Consider the following 22836-nt stretch of genomic DNA (forward strand, 5'->3'; position numbering starts at 1 on the left):
GTATGCTGTCTACCAGGAGGACGGATTAGAGATGTGACGGAAGGGTTGCCATCACTTATCAAGCCCACCGACAGGTATCCCTTTCTCCTCATCCATGTAGGAACAAATGATACTGCCAAACGGAGCTATGAAGAAATCACATCAGACTTGGAAGCTCTGGGAAGGAAACTCAAGGACTTTGGGGCCCAGGTAGTTTTTTCATCCATCCTTCCAGTACTTAGAAGAGGAGTAGAAACTGAAAGAAAAATACTCTGTGTGAATGAATGGCTACGACGGTGGTGCCGTGAGAGATTTGGATTCTGGGACCACGGGCTATGCTTCCTGGAAGATGGATTGCTGGCAAGTGATGGGTTGCATCTCACAAGGACTGGGAAGAATGTGTTTGGCCACAGCATGGAGAAGTTCATCAAGAGGGCTTTAAACTGAATCCTAAGGGGGAGGGAGACGTAAACTTGGTGGTAACGACTGATGAAGGCTTGTGCACAGTAATGGGAACAGAGAGATCGGCTGTAATAGGGACCAGTGACAGTCCTCAGAAAAATGTAGTAAGGAAGCCAAGCCATAAGTCACATGGTCTTTGATGCCTGTATACTAATGCGCAGAGCATGGGAAACAAGCAGGACGAACTTGAACTCTTAATACAGGAGAGCAATTACAACTTGATAGGTATAACTGAAAATTGGTGGGATGACTCCCATGACTGGAATACAGCAACTGAAGGATATAACTTGTTCAAAAAGAACAGAAGGAATAAAAAGGGAGGTGGAGTCGCACTATATGTTAAAAATATATATCCCTGCACAGAAATACAGGAAGATGAGCTTGGTAGTTTCACCGAGAGTATCTGGATTAAAATTAATGGGGCAAGTAATAAAAGGAATGTGGTGCTTAGAGTCTATTACCGACCACCCAATCAAGGAGAAGACGAGAATGTAACTTTTGAAAAGCAAATTGCCAATGTTTTGAGGAGACATGATGTAGTAGTAATGGGGGATTTCAATTATCCCGATATCTGTTGGGAGACAAATTCTGCCAAACACGGCCCCTCCAAGAAATTTCTGACTTGTGTTGGAGATAACTTTCTTCTACAGAAAGTGGAGGAAGCAACCAGAGGCTCAGCTATTCTTGACTTGATTCTAACTAATAGAGATGATTTGGTGAATGCAGTGGCAGTTACGGGAACTCTGGGGGAAAGTGACCACACCATACTTGAATTCTTGATTTTAACAGAAGCAAAAGCTGAGAATAGCCATACGTGCACCCTGGACTTCAGGAAAGCTGATTTTAATAAACTCAGAACAATTGTAAGTACAGTTCCATGGCAAGCTACCCTAATGAGAAAAGGAGTCGAAGATGGGTGGGAGTTTCTAAAAAAGGAAATTCTAAAAGCGCAATGGCAAGCAATTCCAACAAGAAAAAAAGGGGGGAAATGCCAATGTGGCTTCACAAAATGCTTAGAGAGAACCTGAAAACAAAAAAAGGACACATACAGGAAATGGAAAGAAGGCTAGGCCACAAAGGAAGAGTACAGGCAGGTATCACGGAATTGCAGGGATGGTGTCAGGAAGGCTAAAGCTGAGAATGAGCTGAGATTAGCGAGGGATGCTAAAAGCAACAAAAAAGCTTTCTTCAGGTACGTCCATAGTAAAAGACAGATAAAAGAAACGGTGGCACAGCTACTCAATGGCGATGACAAAACGATAACAGATGACAAAGAAAAGGCAGAAGTCCTCGATTCCTACTTTGGCTCAGTCTTCTCCCAAAAAAGGATCTGTGACCCCCCCAGGAAACATGAAGTAGAAGGGGCAGGATTGGAGCTTGAGATTGACAGACAAATGGTCAAAGAATACCTAACGAGTTCAAATAGGCAGGGCCTGATAAACTGCATCCTAGAATATTGAAGGAACTGGCTGAAGAACTCTCAGAACTTCTGTCTATTATCTTTGCAAAATCATGGAGGACTGGTGAAGTGCCGGATGACTGGAGGAGAGCTAATGTTGTCCCTATCTTCAAAAAAGGCAAAAAGGAGGAACCAGGGAACTACAGACCAGTCAGCCTAACATCAATTCCTGGAAAAACTCTGGAACAGATTATAAAGCAGTCAATCTGTAAGCACCTTGAAAACAATGCAGTGATTACTAGGAGCCAACATGGATTTATGAACCTCCCTTGTAGACTGTAGGAACGCTGTGGACATAATATACCTCGACTTCAGCAAAGCTTTTGACAAAGTGCCCCATGATATTCTGATTAGCAAGCTAGCTAAATGTGGGCTGGATGGCACAACTATCAGGTGGATCCACAGTTGGCTCCAGAATCGAACTCAAAGAGTGCTTATCAATGGTTCCTTCTCAAACTGGGCAGAAGTAATAAGTGGGGTACCACAGGGCTCGGTCCTGGGCCCAGTGCTCTTCAGCATTTTTATTAACGACTTGGATGAGGAGGTACAGAGCATGCTTATCAAAGTTGCAGAAGATACAAAATTGGGGGGCACAGCTAATACCATGGAAGACAGAAACAAAATTCAAAGGGACCTTGATAGGCTGGAGCATTGGGCTGAAAACAACAGAATGAAATTCAACAGGGATAAATGCAAAGTTCTATACTTAGGAAAAAGAAACTGTTATAAGATGGGGGATACTTGGCTCAGCAATACGACATGTGAGAAGGATCTTGGAATTGTCGTTGATTACAAGCTGAATATGAGCCAACAGTACGATGTGGCTGCAAAAAAGGCAAATGCTATACTAGGCTGCATTAACAGAAGTATAGTTTCCAAATCACATGAAGTATTAGTTCCCCTCTATTCAGCACTGGTTAGGCCTCATCCTGAGTACTGTGTCCAGTTCTAGTGTCCGCACTTCAAGAAGGATGCCGACAAACTGGAACAGGTTCAGAGGAGGGCAACAAGGATGATCAGGGGACTGGAAACAAAGCCCTATGAGGAAAGACTGAAAAAAGTGGGTAAGTTTAGCCTGGAGAAGACTGAGGGGAGATATGATAGCACTCTTCAAGTACTTGAAAGGTTGTCACACAGAGGAGGGCCGGGATCTCTTCTCGATTGTCTCAGAGTGCAGGACACAGAATAATGGGCTCAAGTTGCAGAAAGCCAGATTTCGACTGGACATCAGGAAAAAATTCCTAACTGTTAGAGCCATATGAAAATGGAATCAATTACGTAGAGGTAGTGAGCTCTCCGACACTGGAGGCATTCAAGAGGCCGCTGACCAGCCATCTGTCGGAGATCCTTTGATTTGGATTCCTGCATTGCGCAGGGGGTTGGACTTGATGGCCTTATAGGCCCCTTCCAACTCTACTATTCTATGATTCTATGGTTAAAAATGTTCAAAACAAATTGGACATGGGATAAGTAACATTTGAATCACCCCATGTCCAAGAAAATCAGAACCTTTTAGAACTGTAGTCCACACCGTTTGTAATTCTGCCTGACCAAGAGGATAATGTAAAAAATGACTCTATGTGCATATTCACAAGTCGATTATTAATATTAAGCCTGTGATATATTATATTTCACTTAATTCAGCATTATATTTGTTTAGTAGGTAGTTATGAAGAACAAACTGTTGTTAGCATCTTCATGGCTCTGAGCTGCAATAAGTTAGTAAGTTTTCTTTGTTATAACACTAGTGCACACTTACCATTCATATTTGTCATCCAGCAAGAACAGAATTTTCAGCACCACTACAACCACAGCTATGGCAAGTATATCGTATTTCACTTTTCGAGCTGATTTATTCTTAGGATGAAGTGTAAGGAAGTCTGTTTCCCCAATCCCAGTTTTTCTTACCACTCTGCATATCCAATTGTGCATGTCGTCTGAATTAAGAAAAGAGGACAAACTGAGGACAATTCCAGACACTGCAAAATTCCAATACAGAGCACACATTTTGTGAAAGAATTAGCAAGTCTGCATGTCAATAAAAGAGTTAGAAGGAACCATGGAGGTCATCTAGTCTAATCTAATGATGAGAAGCCTCTGTCCACAGACCTGATTAGGTTAGCCAGGCCTCCCCATTTAGTCTGTGAAACCATTTTGACCAAGTCACACCCACTTGCCCTAGATCTGATGTATTCTATGTCATCAGGTGTGGGGCAGATAAAGTTAAAGCTAGTGTAAAAAGTGGGGTTTGCAGGCACAGTTGATGAGCCTTTGATTTCAGTTTGATTTCACACTATGCAGGCAAAGACCTGGTACCATTGTGATATCAGGCAATTGACAGGTGGGAAACTCCACCCACCTGTCAAATTTGGCCCATGGAGGTAGGGTAAAGGAGGAAAGCATCTGGCCTGCACCCCTGATCTAGTTCAACTCCATGCTCAATGCAGGATCTGCAATGCAGGATGCAACTAGAGCACACTCAGCAGGTGGCCAGCTAGTTTAAGTACGTCCAGCAAAGGAGAGCCCATCACTTCCTTAGGCAGTCTATTCCACTGTCAAACCATCCTTATTTATTTATTGAAAATATTTATGTACCACCCTTCATTATCAAAGCCCAGGGGAGTTTACAAAATGTTTTTTGTTACAGCACTTACCATGAAAGTTTGCCTAATGCTTAAGCCCAAGGCTGCTTCCTTGTAGTTTCTACTTGTTGGTTCTAGTCCTGCCCTCTGGAGCAAGAGACAGAATAGCTCTGGCTCCACCTCTGCATGACAGCCATTCAGATATCTGAAGACTGCTCTCAGGTCTCCCCCTTAATCTTCTCTTCTCCAGGCTAAATACACCCAGTTCTTTCAGCTGTTCCTCATAGGATTTGTTTTTGTCACCCACATCAATCTGCACACAGGTTACACACTAATGCCCACATGGAACTGCTTTCAGTGCAGGAATTTTATTATGTTGGAAGTAGCTTTACAGTTGAAATCTCAAAACATGCTTATTTGAATGCAAGCTTTACCAACAGAAAGGGAACTCAAGTAAGCATGTTTAAGACTGCAGTGTTAGTATTTCAAGCAAGATGGAATTTCACAACATAATATCTCTGAGAACAGCAAAAATATTACTTTAATAGTCTATTTGGTGAAGAACTGTGCCAGCTTATCCTCCAATAAAATGGATGAGATTTGACAAAGAGTTCCCCCTTTCCAATGTTGAAATAGCCTTAACAAGTATTACTTGACCACCCTGCAGCACTTTCTTACAAGAAGCAACATACTACATATAGTATACTACATATATTTGAAACAACAACATTTAACCTTATGTTCAGTGGCCAAACTTTATCTTAGTTACTTTGGGAATAATCCAATGAAAATTAAGCACTTTATCAAGTTCCACTGACTTTAATGTAATAGATATTTAAGCCAAGAACTTAATACTCCAACTGAAATCAAATGGACTTTTTCATTCTAAACTCTAAATTCATAAATTTCATACTAAATTAAGAACATAAGAAGAGCCTGCTGGATCAGGCCAGTGGCCCATCTAGTCCAGCATCCTGTTCTCACAGTGGCCAACCAGGTGCCTGGGGGAAGCCCGCAAGCAGGACCCGAGTGCAAGAACACTCTCCCCTCCTGAGGCTTCCGGCAACTGGTTTTCAGAAGCATGCTGCCTCTGACTACGGTGGCAGAGCACAGCCATCATGGCTAGTAGCCATTGATAGCCCTGTCCTCCATGAATTTGTCTAATCTTCTTTAAAGCCATCCAAGCTGGTGGCCACTACTGCATCTTGTGGGAGCAAATTCCATAGTTTAACTATGCGCTGAGTAAAGAAGTACTTCCTTTTGTGTGTCCTGAATCTTCCAACATTCAGCTTCTTTGAATGTCCACGAGTTCTAGTACTGTGAGAGAGGGAGAAGAACTTTTCTCTATCCACTTTCTCAATGCCATGCATAATTTTATACACTTCTATCATGTCTCCTCTGACCCGCCTTTTCTCTAAACTAAAAAGCCCCAAATGCTGCAACCTTTCCTCGTAAGGGAGTCGCTCCATCCCCTTGATCATTCTGGTTGCCCTCTTCTGAACCTTTTCCTATAATATCCTTTTTGAGATGAGGCGACCAGAACTGTACACAGTATTCCAAATGCGGCTGCACCATAGATTTATACAACGGCATTATGATATCGGCTGTTTTATTTTCAATACCTTTCCTATTTATCGCTAGCATGGAATTTGCCTTTTTCACAGCTGCCGCACACTGGGTCGACATTTTCATCGTGCTGTCCACTACAACCCCGAGGTCTCTCTCCTGGTCGGTCACCGCCAGTTCAGACCCCATGAGCATATATGTGAAATTCAGATTTTTTGCTCCAATATGCATAATTTTACACTTGTTTATATTGAATTGCATTTGCCATTTTTCCGCCCATTCACTCAGTTTGGAGAAGTCTTTTTGGAGCTCTTCGCAATCCTTTTTTGTTTTAACAACCCTGAACAATTTAGTGTCGTCAGCAAACTTGGCCACTTCACTGCTCAGTCCTAATTCTAGGTCATTAATGAACAAGTTGAAAAGTACAGGTCCCAATACCGATCCTTGAGGGACTCCACTTTCTACAGCCCTCCATTGGGAGAACTGTCCGTTTATTCCTACTCTCTGCTTTCTGCTTCTTAACCAATTCCTTCTCCACAAGAGGACCTCTCCTCTTATTCCATGACTGCTAAGCTTCCTCAGAAGTCTTTGGTGAGGTACCTTGTCAAACACTTTTTGAAAGTCTAAGTACACTGTGTCCACTGGATCACCTCTATCTCTATAATTCATTCACGTACCACAGAAATAAGTGGTATTTGTACCAAAGGTCTATCGGCTACCTTGCATTGTAAAATTAAATATCTTCTCTTTCTTTAAAAAGGTACATTTATTCTTTCTTTTACACCAATTTAGCAGTAGCTGCAATCCTCACATTGCTATATAGGTGTTTTCACAAGGAACACAATTTCTTACTTTTCCAGTTTAGCAAGGCTGTCATGAATCAACTACCTCATCAGATTCCAGAGGAGTTGTCAGTATCTAGTCTGAAATGTTCACCTGCCTAAACTTTTGATTCCCAAAGGCAGAAACTGTTTGTACATTTCATTAGTGACCATATTTAAAAGTCCAACCAACAAAAAATCCGAATAAGTACACTTAACCTATGAAAGCATGTTCAATAACACTACTGGAAATATAGCTACACTCGTTTGTATTATGAAACAACTTTTTCTGGTACCTTTTCAAAGGCTACGGTGTCTAAACCTCTGGCTGGCAGCACTGCAGGACTTGATGGGAGTGTAATAGCCACTACTGGTTCCATACCCCCACCACTTACACTGACTGGGGGTGGGGGGCAGGTGTGCGGGTAGGGAAGAATACCTGTTCCCTGCACCAGCTCCCAGACTTGCCATTACATGGCAGCAGGAGAGCTGACACAGGATTCAGCCCAACCCTGCCCCCCACACACCCCATTTTGGGGGTTTCAGCCACCATTGGTAGCTTTTGCCTGCCATTTAGGCAGGTGGGTTGTGGTGCTCCTTGCCAGTGCAGCCTTCCCACTGACAGTGGAGGGATACCTCTACCCCATCTAAACCCCCTTTAGCATGCAGATCAGGGGTTTGGATTATTCTATCCATTAGGTATCCAAACATTCACTCAGCTATTGGACAGCAGTGATTAAAATGCTGGCCTTAGATTTGGGAGAATCCACAAAATTTCTGGATGAACTTTGGCCTCTCTCTCAACCTAACCTGCCTCACAGGATTCTGGCGAGGATAAAGGGTGGGAACATACATGCCTCTTTGAACAAGGGAAAATTAAAAATCAGAAAAATATATGTAAGACAGTATTCCCATTTGAAATTTCACAATATTTTCTCATTTGCTGTGCACATGTCCAAAAATATACGTCCAAGTATCTTCAAGCATCCAATGTAATGTGGATTATTTGAATAATATTAAGTTGGATAGCCTTCCTCAATCAGATCAGTTTGTGTTTTGCAATTTTAAAAAGGTACGTGACACTACATGAATACATTACAACACACAGGGCTGGTGCAGACCTAATCATCTCAGTTCTCTTAAATACGGCTGAAAGACAGAGTGAGCTGTAGGCTCACACTCCCTCTGTACTGTGTCACTTTCCTCTGTCCCTTGTCAGCAGCAGTCATGGTACAACTAACAAAACAGTTCAATCCTTGGTTAAAAGCTAACCATGATTAATATTAGCAACGGGACAGACAATGCCATACCATAATTAATGCTGAAACAAGAGATGAATTTCTACTAACAGAAGGGTGATGTCACAGCCTGCTCTCAATTCTACTCTATTTATATTCATATTTCTAGGCTGTTTTCCCACCTGTAAGCCTTCAGAGCAGCTAGGTATGCGAGTATGAATATTATTGCTGCAGCAGCATGCAGATTTAGAGTATGCTATTGCATTTGTAATTCTAACAGCAATATCAACTTTAAGCATTCAAACCATACCATCCAAAATTTATGTCCAGGAGAAATTGATTTAACAGGAAACATTACATATATTGTAGTGGAAATGCTACATGATGTCTCAAAGTGATTTTAAAATAATGGTCCTGTGTGATGTAGTGGTTAAGGTGCTGGACTACAAACTGGGAGACCAGGTTTTGAATCCCCACACAGCCATGAAGCTCACTGGGTGACCTTGGGCCAGTCACTGCCTCTCAGCCTCAGAGGAAGGCAATGGTAAACCCTCTCTGAATACCACTTACCATGAAAACCCTATTCATAGGGTCGCCATAAGTTGGAATAGACTTGAAGGCAGTCCATTTCCATTTTGACTTAATAAGTCCACTGCACATGTGAAATGCAGGCCTAATCTATATAGAATATAGATTTTTAAAACATCTGTTGAACACCCAAAAAGTTCTATTTTGTAGGGAAAAAATACAAAGAGGTAAGGTAATAAAATCTAAAATCAAAAGGCAAGATATTAAATCTGCAATCCTATACACACTTACCTGAGAGCAAGTCCCACTGAACTTAATGAGACTTATTTCTGAATAAACATGCACAGACTAACACTATTAGGGATCCAGAAGCATTGAGGAATATCTTATTTTTCCTACATTTGAATCCCATTTTTCTCAAAAGAAGTGACTAGGTAAGATTCACATGGTCAGCTATAATTTTTTTACATTTCTGCTAACATGACTCAGCAGTAAAGAGGATCACAATCTTCTTTTTCATGCTGTGTTATTAAACCTCAAGCAGACGTATCTGGAAAACACAGTGCTTTCCTTTAATTTTCACGGCTGTGCTAGTGATTAAGAGCATCTGAGCTTGTAATAAAGAGAATATGAATGTGTGTCTAAATAGATGTACATAGCAGTGAAATAAGCAACTAGAGTTGTGGATATGATCCATTGTTATTACTAAGTCAAGGGGAAGTTTTCTTTTCGCACTTGGTAGATTCAGAAACAGGACTTCATATACAAAACAAGGTTTAGAGTGTGACTTGGGAAGTGCCTTTGCCTTACTTGTTTTGTACCAGAGGAGGGAAATTAATTTAAAGCTTAATGCAACACTCATGAGGAGTAACGTTTATCCATGCAGCTCAAAACCGTGTTGTATCCAACAACCCTGTGAGGTAGGCTTGGCAGAAAGATAGTGTCTTTCCCAAGGCACACAGTGTGCTTCATTGCTGAGCAGGGATTTGAACCTGTAGTTTTCAGGAGTGAGCTCAATGCTCAAGCCACTGCACTGGTTCATTGGTAGACACGCATTTTGAACCATTGGCGTGGTTTTACATTATCTTAGAGCTTCAGTCAGGAGTGTCAACTATAAAGTCCTGTAAAGTCCTGGGAGTCCTGTTGCTATCGGGAACCAATGTCTTTAAGACAAAGGTGCTGACTTGTCTCCTCCCTCATTCTTTCTAAAATTTGCAGCAAAAATTGAGGTGAGTGTAGCAAGAGCTTGGCTGGACTATGAAACCAAGCTAAGCATTTGTCTGCTCCATACCACCTTGTTTCACGAGGGTTCTTCTGCTTGTTTCCTTTGCAGTCCGATCCTCCTTGTTTCTATATCTCTCTTTTGCAAACCAATCTAACAAATATGATGTTCAAATTGTGTGTGTAACTGTTGGGTATTTGTTGGGAGGGGAGTTTGGTCCCCCAACAAATCTGAATTGATATAAAAACACATTCCTAGCTTAAGTCTATTTGAAGTCAATGAAACACTCAGAATATGCAACACAGAGAGAAAACTGGATTGCACCATCACCATTACCAGATGAAAGGCTATTTGAAAAGACTTTGGAATGGAAAAAAGGGCTGAACACGAAATTGGACATTTCAGAATGCATCCCTCTCCAATGTGTCCTTACCAGGCAAGTTAACTTCCATTAAATACTTCATGCAGAGAATGTTTGGATGAAGGAAGCTGCTTTCTACTATATTTGGAAAACAAGGTAGCTCCAGGTATGCGGCAAGAGCCTGCATTTTTTCATGAACATCTTCATACACAGGCCAAGACTGAAAAACAAAAACAAAATAAAAAGATAAATGAAGACCAAAAATGCTTGCTCTGACACTGTTACCGTTTCACTGAAAACACGTTTGCCCTATACAGAAATCTGAGCTGTTTCTTAGAGAGACTCCTACAAAGCACCAAGTATTAGGCTGAGTTGTCCTTTTGGCCTGAAACTCTGTCATTATGCTCTTTTGAGAAACACCCAACAAAAACAATAAGCCTTCAAAAGCTGTATTATCAGTTAAGCTAGAACCTCTTTAGCTATGTAAATTCATAACATAGCCGCTTTCTCCTTTTAACTACATGAAGGAAGGTATACACTGGAGTGTTTGGGGAACAAGGCCATATTTACAACATAAAACCAAGGATAAGGCATCCATACCTATTAACAAGGTTAGTTGAAAAGCAAGTTAAAATTCAGCCTGACCTACAACCTGATCCCAAAACCTGAAGAAACATTCTAGAGAAAACAGTGGAACTATTTCAAAGCATGCCTAAGGCAGGCGCAATATACCCTGTAGGTTTTTAATGCACATGTTCATAGTATTTTCTGAAGATACAAAGCAGTGACAATCTTTCAAATATAAAAAGCTAAAATAACACATAGGCAAGATTTCATTTCAATTCAGCTTATTTTCTGACAGCCTCAGGTTGCATTATAGATGGCATCATAACATTATCTAATGTTACCTACATTATCGAAACCTTACTATTTTTGGCCTCAGTTCAGTAACAGAAACAAAAGGGACTGCACCCCACAAAGTACACATGTAGAGAGAGTTTACTGAACTTAAAACAAAAAATATATACTTAAACCCAAAACAACAAACGTAATAAATTCTGGCTTGGATCTTAACAACCACAAGCAGAGTTCTATTCCCAGGGGGAAAAAAAAGCTTTCCTGCCTCCTGCTACAGACCCTGAAAAGCTCCTTCTGAAATTTAGCCCCTGCTCCCCACAAGCAACACTCAGTGGAGCACAGGGAGGGGGCTTCAGCAGGAAAGATGAAATGGGGAAAAATTAGGGAATTTCGCTGCCCAACTACAAGTGCCTTCCACACACAATAGGTACTGATTCAACATAGTCTCCGTATATTTTCATAGAAAACATCTGAAACAAACTTTTTTGGCAACCATAATATCATAAATGTGGCTGGAAATTTTATACAAGCTGCTTGATATAGAAGATGTTCCTGTATTAATTCTAACATCATAATATACGTAGAAGAGATGTATGCTTATATCTCTCTTACGTACTTCATTAAGTTGGAGGACTGGAAGGGGGGAAAGTTTAACACCTGGGTGTCCACAAATGTTCGCTAGGATTGCTAGCCAGTTATTATTCTATGTAGAGCTTGGGAGAAGAGAAGGGATTCTTCTCCCACCTGTTATGGGGCACTGAGAAGCGATGAAACAGCAGATTATGAACCGCGCAAGAAGAGAGTCCTGCTCTGGGTTCTCTTGAATGTGCTGTAACCTTAGAGGTGGGGGGCTGTTTGCTGCTGGGGATCTCTCTCAAAAGGGTCAAGGACGCTTGTCTTGGGTGTTGTAGCTTTGTGGAGGCCTGCCCATGTCCAAAAATATCATATCAAACATCTGTTTAAGCTTACCAATAGGTGCCTGTATGTAGCTGGGGTTGTCTCAGACTCTGTCTGACAGAAATTACTGTGATATGTGTACTATGGAACTGAGCATAGAAAAGGGAGAAAAGAATTCATAGGTGCAGGGGAAAGGTTCTATGTATGTTTTAACAAACATTATTTTCCTTTCTTTTAACTCATTTAGGATTCTGGAAACCAAAATTTCCATTTAAAAGTTTCATTTTTGATCATGTCAATTAAACAAAAAACATTATCAGGCTCCCCCAGAGTCCACAAATAGTGCAAAGCATAAGTACCTCCAGCAAAAAGTTTACTCATGCATGTAAAATGTCTGCAATCTATATTATGCTCTTTCAGAACAGCAAGGTTTTGTTTTTTTTAAAGTAACCTTTCTGCCTGAAGCACCTTTCCTGAAAAACAAGAAATACACGCCTTACAGGACTGTTGCACATCAGGGTTTACATTCGTCTTTAGACATTTCAGGATAGGTAGTCAAAGCAGAATTTCCTTGATATACCACAAAATAAGCCTATGCATGACATTCCAAATATTAAAAGAAAAGAACCTGAAAAAGTATGCCCCTTTCCGGATGCAAATGAAACTGAATATCCAACCAGTTCTCTGAATTCAATGAATTGCCAATGTTTTATTCCTAATGACACAAGCTGAAACAGCAATGTATCATCACGACTAATCAAATTTCACACTTGAAAAAATTCAGGCACTTTGCCAGGCGCTCTTCTACCCCCAGCAGCTATTCAGCTGCACAAGTAACCAATAATTGGGGGACATCAGTGAAGCATAACCAAACCAGAGAAATGTCCCCAGGATATTCTGCAATACTATACTTCTTGCAATGCATGGCACAGCTATGTGGAATCACAAAATTATCTGGGCTGGCTGTCACACCTACTTGGAAGTGCAGTCTCCCTCCCCACTCAACGTCATCAGCCCATACCTTCCACCAAGGCTTTTATATGACCCTGGGCATGCTATTTTGGAAGACCCTGATCTAGGTGAACATAATAATAATAAATAATAAACTTTAATTTATAGGCTGCCTATCTAGCCAATGGCCACTCTAGGCGGCTTACAATAAAACATAATAAAATACAATAAACAATATAGCCAGTACAGTATAATACAAAAATTACAGTATTTAGTAGATTGTTTTTACAGTTCTAGGACTAGTTCACCTTGGAAGTCTCAAAGGTCATAAAGGCCTGATGGAATAGCCAAGTTTTCAGGCCCCGGCGAAATATATCTAGGGAAGGGGCATGTCGAAGATCCATTGGGAGGGAGTTCCAAAGTGTGGGGGCTGCCACAGAAAAAGCCCTCTCTCGAGTCCTCACCAACCTAGCCACTTTAGTCGGCGGAAGCGAGAGAAGGCCCTGAGTGGCAGATCTTGTAGGGCGGCACACTTTATGACGGTGGAGGCGCTCCTTCAGGTATACTGGGCCGAAACCGTATAGGGAATTACTGTACATGATGTTTCTAAATGAATCTTTTCTTACACATATACACATTTTCACTACTCTAAAGAAACAGCTATAAATTGGTTTTAAATATGTTTATTAAACTTAAACATTTTGTTATGTTAAATCTGTCACAGCCCAGGGCTTAATTTTAATGGTTTGTGAACAAAAACAATGTAAGTGTTGGATAATTCTACTATTTGGACACAATCATTTGGAAAAAATACTCCCAAAAATATAGGTACTACTGTACTGTTTTCCATATAAAGGGTTTAAAAAAAAATTCAAAAGGCAACCTACATGCATATTTAGCCATATAATTTAAACCAGAACTGGAACATTCAGAAACAGGAGGATAGCATACTTACTTCATCCAAGGTCACTCCAGTGCTTCCTCTAGCAAATCCATAATATTGAGATCTTCATTGTACATCTGTTAGTAAACACCTATAACCCTCTCCAAGTGGGTAGATAAACTGTGGAAATGGAGGGGGGGAAGGTTTCCCTTTAACAAGTCAAGGGTCTTTACAGATGATAGAGGCCTGGTGTGACTTTCCCCCCCCCCAAATATGTGCATCTATAACACCCTATGAGTCAGTCAATTTAACAAAAAGCACACAAAAATCACTTTTAAAGGTAAATCTGTCATGTATGCAAGTAAAAATATTATACAATATTGGAATGTTGTAGATACTGAAATCTGTGATGCAACACCAGTGTAACCAGTTGCCAATTATGTAAGGGAACTGACAATATTGCCAATGACTGCCAGATACAAAACTTACAGCTAAACTGGTATGTGAAACATCAATGACCTAGTGACTCAATATTCTGTAGACTGACATTTGTAAAATACAAATCAGATTTAAATTCTTTCCTAATTATTCCCTTAATTGTTTTGTATTTTGCTTCAGCCTGCTAGTGTTTACATCCTTTTTTGCCTAACTCATACATCTGATGAAGCTGAGATATGATAGTGAGCATTTTTAAAAATCATCACATCAGAAGTAAATCCAAATGACTCCCTCAAGCCCCACTCAAATGAAGGAAGTGCGGACCATTTTGCTAATTTGAGAAGGGGAGTGGTGAAATTTGCAACCACCAGGTGGGGTAGCTTAACTTTATCAATATAGCAGGTTCTTTGGGTTTTTTTTTTATGTACTGTGCTGTTGCTGAAGGCAGAAGCAGCAGCAACACCAGACCCAGCTGGTTTTTAGTGACCCAGCTGCAATTGTTTTTCACCAAACAGCCTCGGATGCACTGGTATGGGGAGACTTTGGGGGAAGGGTTGGGGAGACTTGGGGAGGGGGAGAATAGCAGCTACCAGTGGAGGCTGTTGTGTTTTTGTGGTGACTGCCATTTTCTCTCCCCACCTCTTGCAACAATGATTTGGAACAACGCTGCATGTGGTGAAAGAAAATGGTGTCCAGGCCACCAGCAGGAAGATCTGCTGCTGCTGTTGCAGAAGCAGAGTAAAAATTAAAATAAATACCAGAAGAAGCTACTGCCATTGCTGCCAAGTGGATAGCAACGGTCAAGCTGTCTTTGGTAGTGGGTAATGGAAGCGAGTGTACTTCACACAGTACAGAAATGTGGGTTCCCTATCTTCCAAATAAGTAGAAGGAAGGGGCGCTTTATACCTCACAATTCCATTCTTCGCCGGTGTGTTTGGTCCCCCAAATAAGCAAGACACAAAAAAGTGTGGGCAACAATGGCCCACCTTCAAGTCTCTGAAAAAACTGAGGTATCCAGTGGTATGTAGAATAGTAATGTCCTACTATTGACTCTGGTCAAACAGATCTGGCAGATTTTTGTAGCTCTTCAAAACCTGATTGACCAACAACAGCAGTGGATCAAGAGAAATGAGGTTGTACTCCCAAAGCAATGATTCCCCTTCCATACCACCTTAAACTCTGGGTGGGGTAAATCTATCATGTATTTCCAACTGAAATTAGTATCAGATGTCTTTTTATTGGTTTAAAATTTTATGTTTGAGACTGATTTTTTTAATTTAACCATCCACTAGTGACCTCCAGGCCTGACTACTCAAATGCACAGTCTATGGGGATGTTTTTAAAGACTGTATAGAAACATCAAATGGTGCAAACTGTGACCACCCAGGTACTGATGCCTGGCAGTCAGAACATATACCTATAAGGGACAAGTTACATTGGCTGCCTATATGTTTCTGTGCCCAATTCAAAGTGCTGGTATTGACCTTTAAAGCCCTAAATGGTTTGGGACCAACTTACTTGAAGAAGCACCTACACCCACATTAGCCTGCCCACATGTTTATTTATCTAGACTACCCTTCATCTAAGAGGATCTCAGGATGGTACAAAAATGGCATGAAACCACATATCAGTCGGGTTTCAGGCCTGGTTTTGGCAAGGAAACAGCCTTGGTCGCCCTGTATGATGACTTTTGTCAGGAGAGAGACAGGGGGAGTGTGACTCTGTTGATTCTCCTTGATCTCTCAGTGGCTTTCGATACCATCGACCATGGTATCCTTCTGGGGATACTGGCTGAGTTGGGAGTGGGAGGGACTGCATTGCGGTGGTTCTGCTACTACTTGGCAGGTCGCCTCCAGAAGGTGGTGCTTGGGGAACATTGCTCGGCACCCTGGACTCTCCAGTATGGGGTTCCGCAGGGGTCAGTTCTGTCCCCCCATGCTGTTCAACATCTACATGAAACCGTTGGGTGCGGTCATCCGGAGCTCTGGAGTGCTTTGCCATCAGTATGCTGATGACACACAGCTCTATTTCTCCTTTTCATCTTCTTCAGGTGAGGCTGTCAATGTGCTGAACCGGTGCCTGGCTGCGACAATGGACTGGATGAGGGCTAATCAACTGAGGCTCAATCCAGACAAGACTGAGATGCTGCTAGTGGGTGGTTCTTCTGACCAGATGGTGGATGTCCGACCTGTCCTGGATGGGGTTGCACTCCCCCTGAAGGAGCAGGTTCGTAGCTTGGGGGTTCTCCTAGAACCATCTCTGTCACTTGAGGCTCAGGTAGCCTCGGTGGCACGGAGTGCCTTCTACCAACTTCGGTTGGTGGCCCAACTATGTCCCTATCTGGACAGGGGTAATCTAGGTTCAGTTGTCCATGCTCTGGTAACCTCCAAATTAGATTACTGCAATGCACTCTACATGGGGCTGCCTTTGAAGATGGTTGGGAAACTGCAACTTGTGCAAAATGCAGCAGCCAGATTGGTAACAGGGACCCAGATGGTCCGAACATATAAAACCGATTCTGGCCCGCTTGCATTGGCTGCCTGTATGTTTCCGAGCTCGATTCAAGGTGCTGGTTTTGATCTATAAAGCCTTATACGGCTTGGGACCAAAATACCTGATGGAACGCCTCTCCCGATACGAACCCACGCATACACTACACTCAAGATCAAAGGCCCTCCTCCGGGTGCCTACTCCAAGAGAAGCTGGGAGGCTGCTCTCAGTGGTGGCTCCCAAATTATGGAATGATTTTGGTGACGAGGTGCGCCTGGCGCCAACACTGTTATCTTTTCGGTGCCAGGTCAAGACTTTCCTCTTCTCCCAGGCATTTTAGCATGTGTTTTAAATTGTTTTTAAAAGATGTGTTTTTAAATTTGTATATTTGTTTTAATGTTTTTAGTTACTGTAAACTGCCCAGAGAGCTTTGGCTATGGGGCGGTATATAAGTACTATAAATAAATAAATAAATATAAAATCAAAACAATGATGCCTGGCTTCTGTATGCACCAGTGAAAGCAATGAAGTTGGCAGGCACATAAGACCTTTTTCAGTGTTGGCCCCATATTTATGGATCTACCCTTTCTTCGCAAGGAATTTAGAGCCCTGCATTTTCAGGCAATGAAATCTAGTTTCTCAGAAGGGAGATTTAAGAAAACCCCAAGTGTTCAGTGTTTCTGGATCTGCAGCAGCCTGTGGGTAGAGGACACCATACACTATACATTTTGCATCCAGGGAAAAATGGACCATTGGTCTCACCTGAAGGGTGATTTTCCTATGAGGATGGACATCACAACGGGTTTTAGCTCCACGTATCGTGCAAAGGCAAGAATGTCTTTGAAGTCAAGACTAGGGGCGTCAGGCCCCTCCCACTCTCCAGTTCATTCGCAGCGAGTCTAAGGGGAGATATCTAAAAATACAAGAACAAGGCCAACAGGCCTGGCAGCAGGAAAATAACACAATAGTACCATGCATAGTAACATGACTCCAACATAGCGGTATAACAGAACTAGAAGTCTTGACTTCACTTTTAAATTTAAATATAATAGCGTAACAGTAATATAGAACACATTAGAAAATATATAGTCATCCTCCAACTGGGAGGGTCGTGATGTCCGTCCTCATAGGAAAATCACCCTTCAGGTGAGACCAATGGTCCATTTTCCCTATGAGTCCGGCCATCACAACGGGATGTACCCCAGCAGCCCAAACAGGGAGGGACCACCCACGTGTTAATCGTCATTAAGAACCTGTTGCAACACTCGTCTGCCAAAAGAAGCGTCAGCAGAGGCATAGCGATCAATTTTATAATGTCTTATAAACGAGTGTGGGGTAGACCAGACTGCAGCCCTACAAATATCGGCAACAGGAGCATTAGTGGCAAAAGCAGCCGAAGTGGCAGCTGACCTGGTAGAATGAGCCGTTATACTAGCTGGAACTGACAGCTTCAGAGACTCATATGCTAAAGTAATACATGCCCTTAACCAACGGGATAAGGTAGGATTGGAAACTTTATGCCCCATAGACCTTGGATGAAAGGATACAAACAGAGACTCAGTTCGTCGTATATCCTGGGTCCTAGACAGGTAGGTCTTGAGAGCCCTCCGGACATCCAACGAATGCCAAGCCTTCTCGAGAGGATGGGTAGGATTCAGGCAAAAGGAAGGCAAAACAATGTCCTGGTTGCAATGGAACACAATCAACCTTGGGACGGAAGGAAGGATCAGTTTCCAGTACAACAGAGTCCTTATGGAAGACGCAGAGATGGCGAGCGGAAGACAATGCGCCCAACTCCAAAACTCGTCTAGCAGATGTGATTGCGATCAGGAACAAGACCTTGAAGGACAGTATACGAAGAGGCACAGTCCTGATGGGTTCAAACGGAGGGCGTTGCAAAGCCTGCAGAACCTTCGGCAAACTCCATGAGGGAAACCGATGGACAACAGCCGGAGAGCGTAGGGCGACTCCCCTCAAAAAACGTTTGATGAACGGATGTGAGGAAATATGATCTCCAGGAGAGGACACTGAGAGAATGGACGACAGAGTGGACGCATGTCGACGTAGAGTGTTGGGTCGAAGTCCCATCATAAAGCCGCTATGGAGAAATTGGAGCACCTGATGCACAGTGGCCTGGGATGGATCATGGTGGTGGGACTGACACCACTTGGAGAAAGCCACCCAGGTATGTTGATAAATACGGGTGGTAGATGGTCTTCTCGAGGCCAAAATAATATCAATCACAGCGTCAGACAGTCCAGCTAACCTCAAATGTCCCCGTTCAAACGCCACGCTGTTAGATTGAACCAAGTAGGGTCCTGGTGCAGTACTGGACCCTGGGATAGAAGGTCTGGCCTTACTGGAAGTGTCCAAGGATCCATCATTGACATTGCCAGAAGATCTGAGAACCACGGTCGGCGTGGCCAAAATGGTGCTATCAGAACCAGCTGTGCCCTTTCGGTTCGCGCCTTCCTCAAGGTTTTGGCTAACAATGGTATGGGAGGAAAGGCGTACAATAGACCGTCTGGCCACGGTGTTGTCAGAGCATCCACTGCTTCTGCTGTTGAGTCCAGGTATCGGGCAAAGTACCTGGGAAGCTGGCAATTGCAACTGGAGGCAAACAGGTCGACTGATAGGGCGCCGAACCGACACTGGAGACGATGGAAAATGGCTGGATGAAGTTTCCATTCTCCCGGAAAGACCTGTTGTCTGCTGAGCCAGTCTGCTGTCACATTCCAAATCCCTCTGAGGTGCTCTGCTTTCAGGGATTGTAGATGTTGTTCTGCCCAGACAAAGATGAGGGAGGCTAAGTCCTGCAGAGGACGAGACCTGGTGCCCCCCTGTCTGTTCAAATGTGATTTTACACACGTGTTGTCTGTTCGAATGAGCACATGATGCAAAGGGAACAGAGACTGAAAATGACATAGAGCTAAGTGGACAGCCTTTAGTTCCAGCCAGTTGATGCTTTGGGATTGCTCTGTGTTGGACCAAACCCCCTGAACGTACTGGGAGTTGCAGTGGGCTCCCCAACCTATGAGGCTGGCATCTGTGGTTACAACGGTTCTGCGGGGTTCTCTGAACGACGTGCCCTTGAAGAGGTGTTGAACCTTGGTCCACCAGCCGAAGGAGAGGCGCAGTGCGGGGCTCAAGCGAACTTTGCGATGGTTGGAGCTGGCAATGTCTTTTTGAAAAGGCAACAGAATCCATTGAAGGGGCCGAGTGTGGGCTCGAGCCCATGGCACAATGTGGATTGTAGATATAAACATCCCGAGCGCTCTGGCGAGAAGCATGACGTCTGCGGATGTTTGTTGCATCAGGGACCTTGCGATGCTTGTGATGGCAGTGATGCGATCTGGAGCCAAGAAGACCATTGCCTGCAGGGTGTCCAACATTGCCCCTAGATGTAGTAGGCGTTGGGTTGGTTGGAGATGACTTTTGTCGAAGTTGACAAGCCAGCCGTAGGCCTGCAAAACATTGAGGGTGATGATGAGCCAGTTCCTCCGACTTGGCCCGTATTAGCAAATCATCCAAATATGGGTAGGTATGAACCCCTTGGGTCCGGAGGTAAGCCACTAGGATGAGTAGCACCTTGGTAAACACTCTTGGAGCAGAGGAGAGGCCGAATGGCATCGCTCTATATTGAAAATGCTGGTGGCCAAAAGCAAACCGAAGAAACTTTCTGTGGGCTATGCAAATGGGCACATGGAGATACGCTTCCTTAAGGTCGATAGAAGCCAGGAAGTCTCCTTCATGCAGACTCTCTGTAATGGAGTGGAGTGATTCCATTTTGAACCTGTGATATGTTACAAAACGGTTGACAAACTTGAGGTCCAATACCGCCCTCCATGATAAATCTCGTTTTGGCACAGCAAATAGGAGGGAGGACACCCCTTCTGACCTCTCAGTTGTGGGAACTGGCTCTATCGCCGCTATGTCCAAGAGGTGGTGTATAGCTGTCTGCATAATGTTGTGCCTGGCTGGTGCCCTTGGGCAAGGAGACGGGTGGAATCTGTCTGATGGGGTTGCCCAGAACTCTATGGTATAACCATAACTGAAAAGGTCCCTGATCCAGGAGACCTTAGTAAGGCGCAGCCATCGACCTCCAAAATTAAGTAATCTGCCACCTATGGGGAGGGCGTTAAGACTACTTGCGTAGGCGAGGGCCTCCCTTATATGAGGACGATGAGTTGCCCCTGCGCCCTTGGTACTGACCTCTGCCCTGGAAGCGTCGGTTCCAGGAGCCCCTGAATGCGTTGGGGTCATAGGGTCTGAAGTCGCGGCCTCGTCCTCCTGGCCGCGTTCCTCGAAAGGGCTGGTTAGAATGGAAGGAAGGGAATCGCCTGAAAGGTCTGTGGTCGCTGTTCTTGACTGTGGCCAGAACCGGTTTGTGGGCGTCTTTTGGATCAACCAGCACTGCCTTTAGAGCTTCCTCGCCGAAGAGTAGAGATCCGGAGTAAGGAGCCCTGGACAGATTCAATCTGGCCGCTGAATCAGCTTGCCAGTGGCGAAGCCAGAGGGTGCGACGAGCGACTATTTGAGCCGTCATGGCTCGTGCCCCTAACTGAGTGGCATCCAAAGTGGCATCGGCCACAAAAGCTGCTGTCTTACGCAATTTCAATAGTGCTCTTCTGAGGGTGACAGGATCAGGGTTAGCATCCTCTAGAAGGTCATCCAGCCACATCATAGATGCTCTGGAGAAGATGGAGGCTGAAGCGGAGGCACGCATGGCTAGGGCAGTGGCCTCGTGATTCTCGCGGAGGGCGAAGTCTATTTGTCGCTCAGTAGTGTCTTTTAGGTGGGATTCCCCTTCCCTGGGCAAAAGCGATCGTGAAACGAGGCGAGCGATTGGCTCATCTATGCCAGGGACATCTAACTTGGTGGCAAAGTCCGGGGCTAGGGCGTAAAGTCTGTCAGCCAGGTTCTTGAAGCGTCGAGCTTTGAGTGGATGGGCCCATTCTTCAGAGGCTAATTTGGTAATTAGGTCCGGCACCGGGATGTAGTGTTCAGTAGGTGCAGGGGATTTGAGGACCTTGGCCCCTTTGATAGCTGGGGCGGGCGAAGTTGAAGGCGCAGTCTGGAGACCAAGGGTATTAACTACCCTGCGTGCTAGCGGCTGATAGTCTGAGGTATTAAACAAGCGATACGATGTATCCTCCTCATGATCTGAATAGTCACTCCAGTCGTCTCCTTCAACATGGTCAGTGAAGGTTGACTCCTCCGCATACGAGGCTTCGTCCGTACATCTGCCTCTGGCTACATCAAAGGGATCTGGTGAACCGGAGGAATGAGGTTCATGGCACGCACGTTGGACCATGTTAAGTGGAGGTATGGCAGGAACTTGTGGTAGTGACTGCATTTGGGTGAAAAATGCCAGCATGGCTTGAAGTTGGGAGAGGAAATCAGGAGACAGCTGCAGACCGGATGTGGCAGATGTATGTGCCTGAGGAACTATTGGAACAGATGTTTGGGGCGGTAAAACGGAGGGAGGTTCGTTAGGCAAACACAGGGGAAAGCCAACAAACTCTTCCTCGTCAGAGGTAGCAGCAGGGGAATGGAGAATATCGCTTATGTGTGCCTGTGCTGTGGTGGTGGTTGGCACAGAGACATAACGTGGGCGCTTTGGTTTACTATGGCTGGAAAGATGTTTTGTCTTAGCCAGTGCTTTGGTATGTCTGGTCTTAGTCGTGTTAGGATGTTGTGGCTTGGCTGATTGTGGCATGCCTGGCTGATCTGGCACCATATGGGTTGATGGCGACATGCCTGGCTGTTCTGCCATCTTGTATTAACTTGGGTGCAGTACACTGCCACGGAGGGGGCAGAATGTAAAGACCCGAACTGGCACAGCGTACTACCACGGAGGGGGTAGGATACACTGGCAGATGGCGAAGTGCACTGCCACAGAGGGGGCAGAATGCACTGAGGTATCAGCGTTAATGTAATATAGGCTGTTTTAGAGTTGGTACACTCAGATTAGTGCTGTAGGCTGGGTTTCAGGTTTGGTGCACGACCTCAGAGGGGGCAGGACCAATATAAATCAGATTTAGTACAAATGAGCCACTAAGAGTAAAGCTCCAGCCTTGATAATACAATCCAGCCACTAG

The 22836-nt window shown here is 43.9% G+C and overlaps 2 protein-coding genes across 3 annotated transcripts in view; both read right to left on the reverse strand.

The window, feature by feature from the left end:
• The window catches only part of TAF1B (TATA-box binding protein associated factor, RNA polymerase I subunit B), a 57806-nt gene that overhangs the window by 10563 nt on the left and 24407 nt on the right, over window positions 1-22836 (reverse strand). Inside the window, exons 9-10 of the mRNA XM_061622796.1 lie at window positions 10291-10438; window positions 3660-3837 (exon numbers count right to left, since the gene is read on the reverse strand). Of these exons, the coding sequence (XP_061478780.1) occupies window positions 3660-3837; window positions 10291-10438 (326 nt within the window). The remainder of the gene's footprint in view (window positions 1-3659; window positions 3838-10290; window positions 10439-22836) is intronic.
• On the reverse strand, window positions 12055-21287 carry LOC133382992 (uncharacterized). Of its 2 annotated transcripts, XR_009762141.1 has the most exons (4): window positions 18287-21287; window positions 17498-17677; window positions 13880-13987; window positions 12055-12122 (listed from the first exon to the last, which is right to left on the reverse strand). XR_009762141.1 is itself a non-coding variant. In XM_061622795.1 (2 exons), exon 1 carries the CDS (start codon window positions 20996-20998, stop codon window positions 18317-18319), a length of 2682 nt encoding a protein of 893 aa, XP_061478779.1. In that variant the 5' UTR covers window positions 20999-21287; the 3' UTR covers window positions 17463-17677; window positions 18287-18316. The 2 variants fall into 2 exon arrangements, 1 of the variants encoding a protein (XP_061478779.1); XM_061622795.1 differs by lacking the exons at window positions 12055-12122; window positions 13880-13987 and having other exon boundaries at window positions 17463-17677.

The sequence above is a fragment of the Rhineura floridana genome, chromosome 4 (assembly GCF_030035675.1).
Source record: "Rhineura floridana isolate rRhiFlo1 chromosome 4, rRhiFlo1.hap2, whole genome shotgun sequence".
NCBI lineage: Eukaryota > Metazoa > Chordata > Lepidosauria > Squamata > Rhineuridae > Rhineura > Rhineura floridana.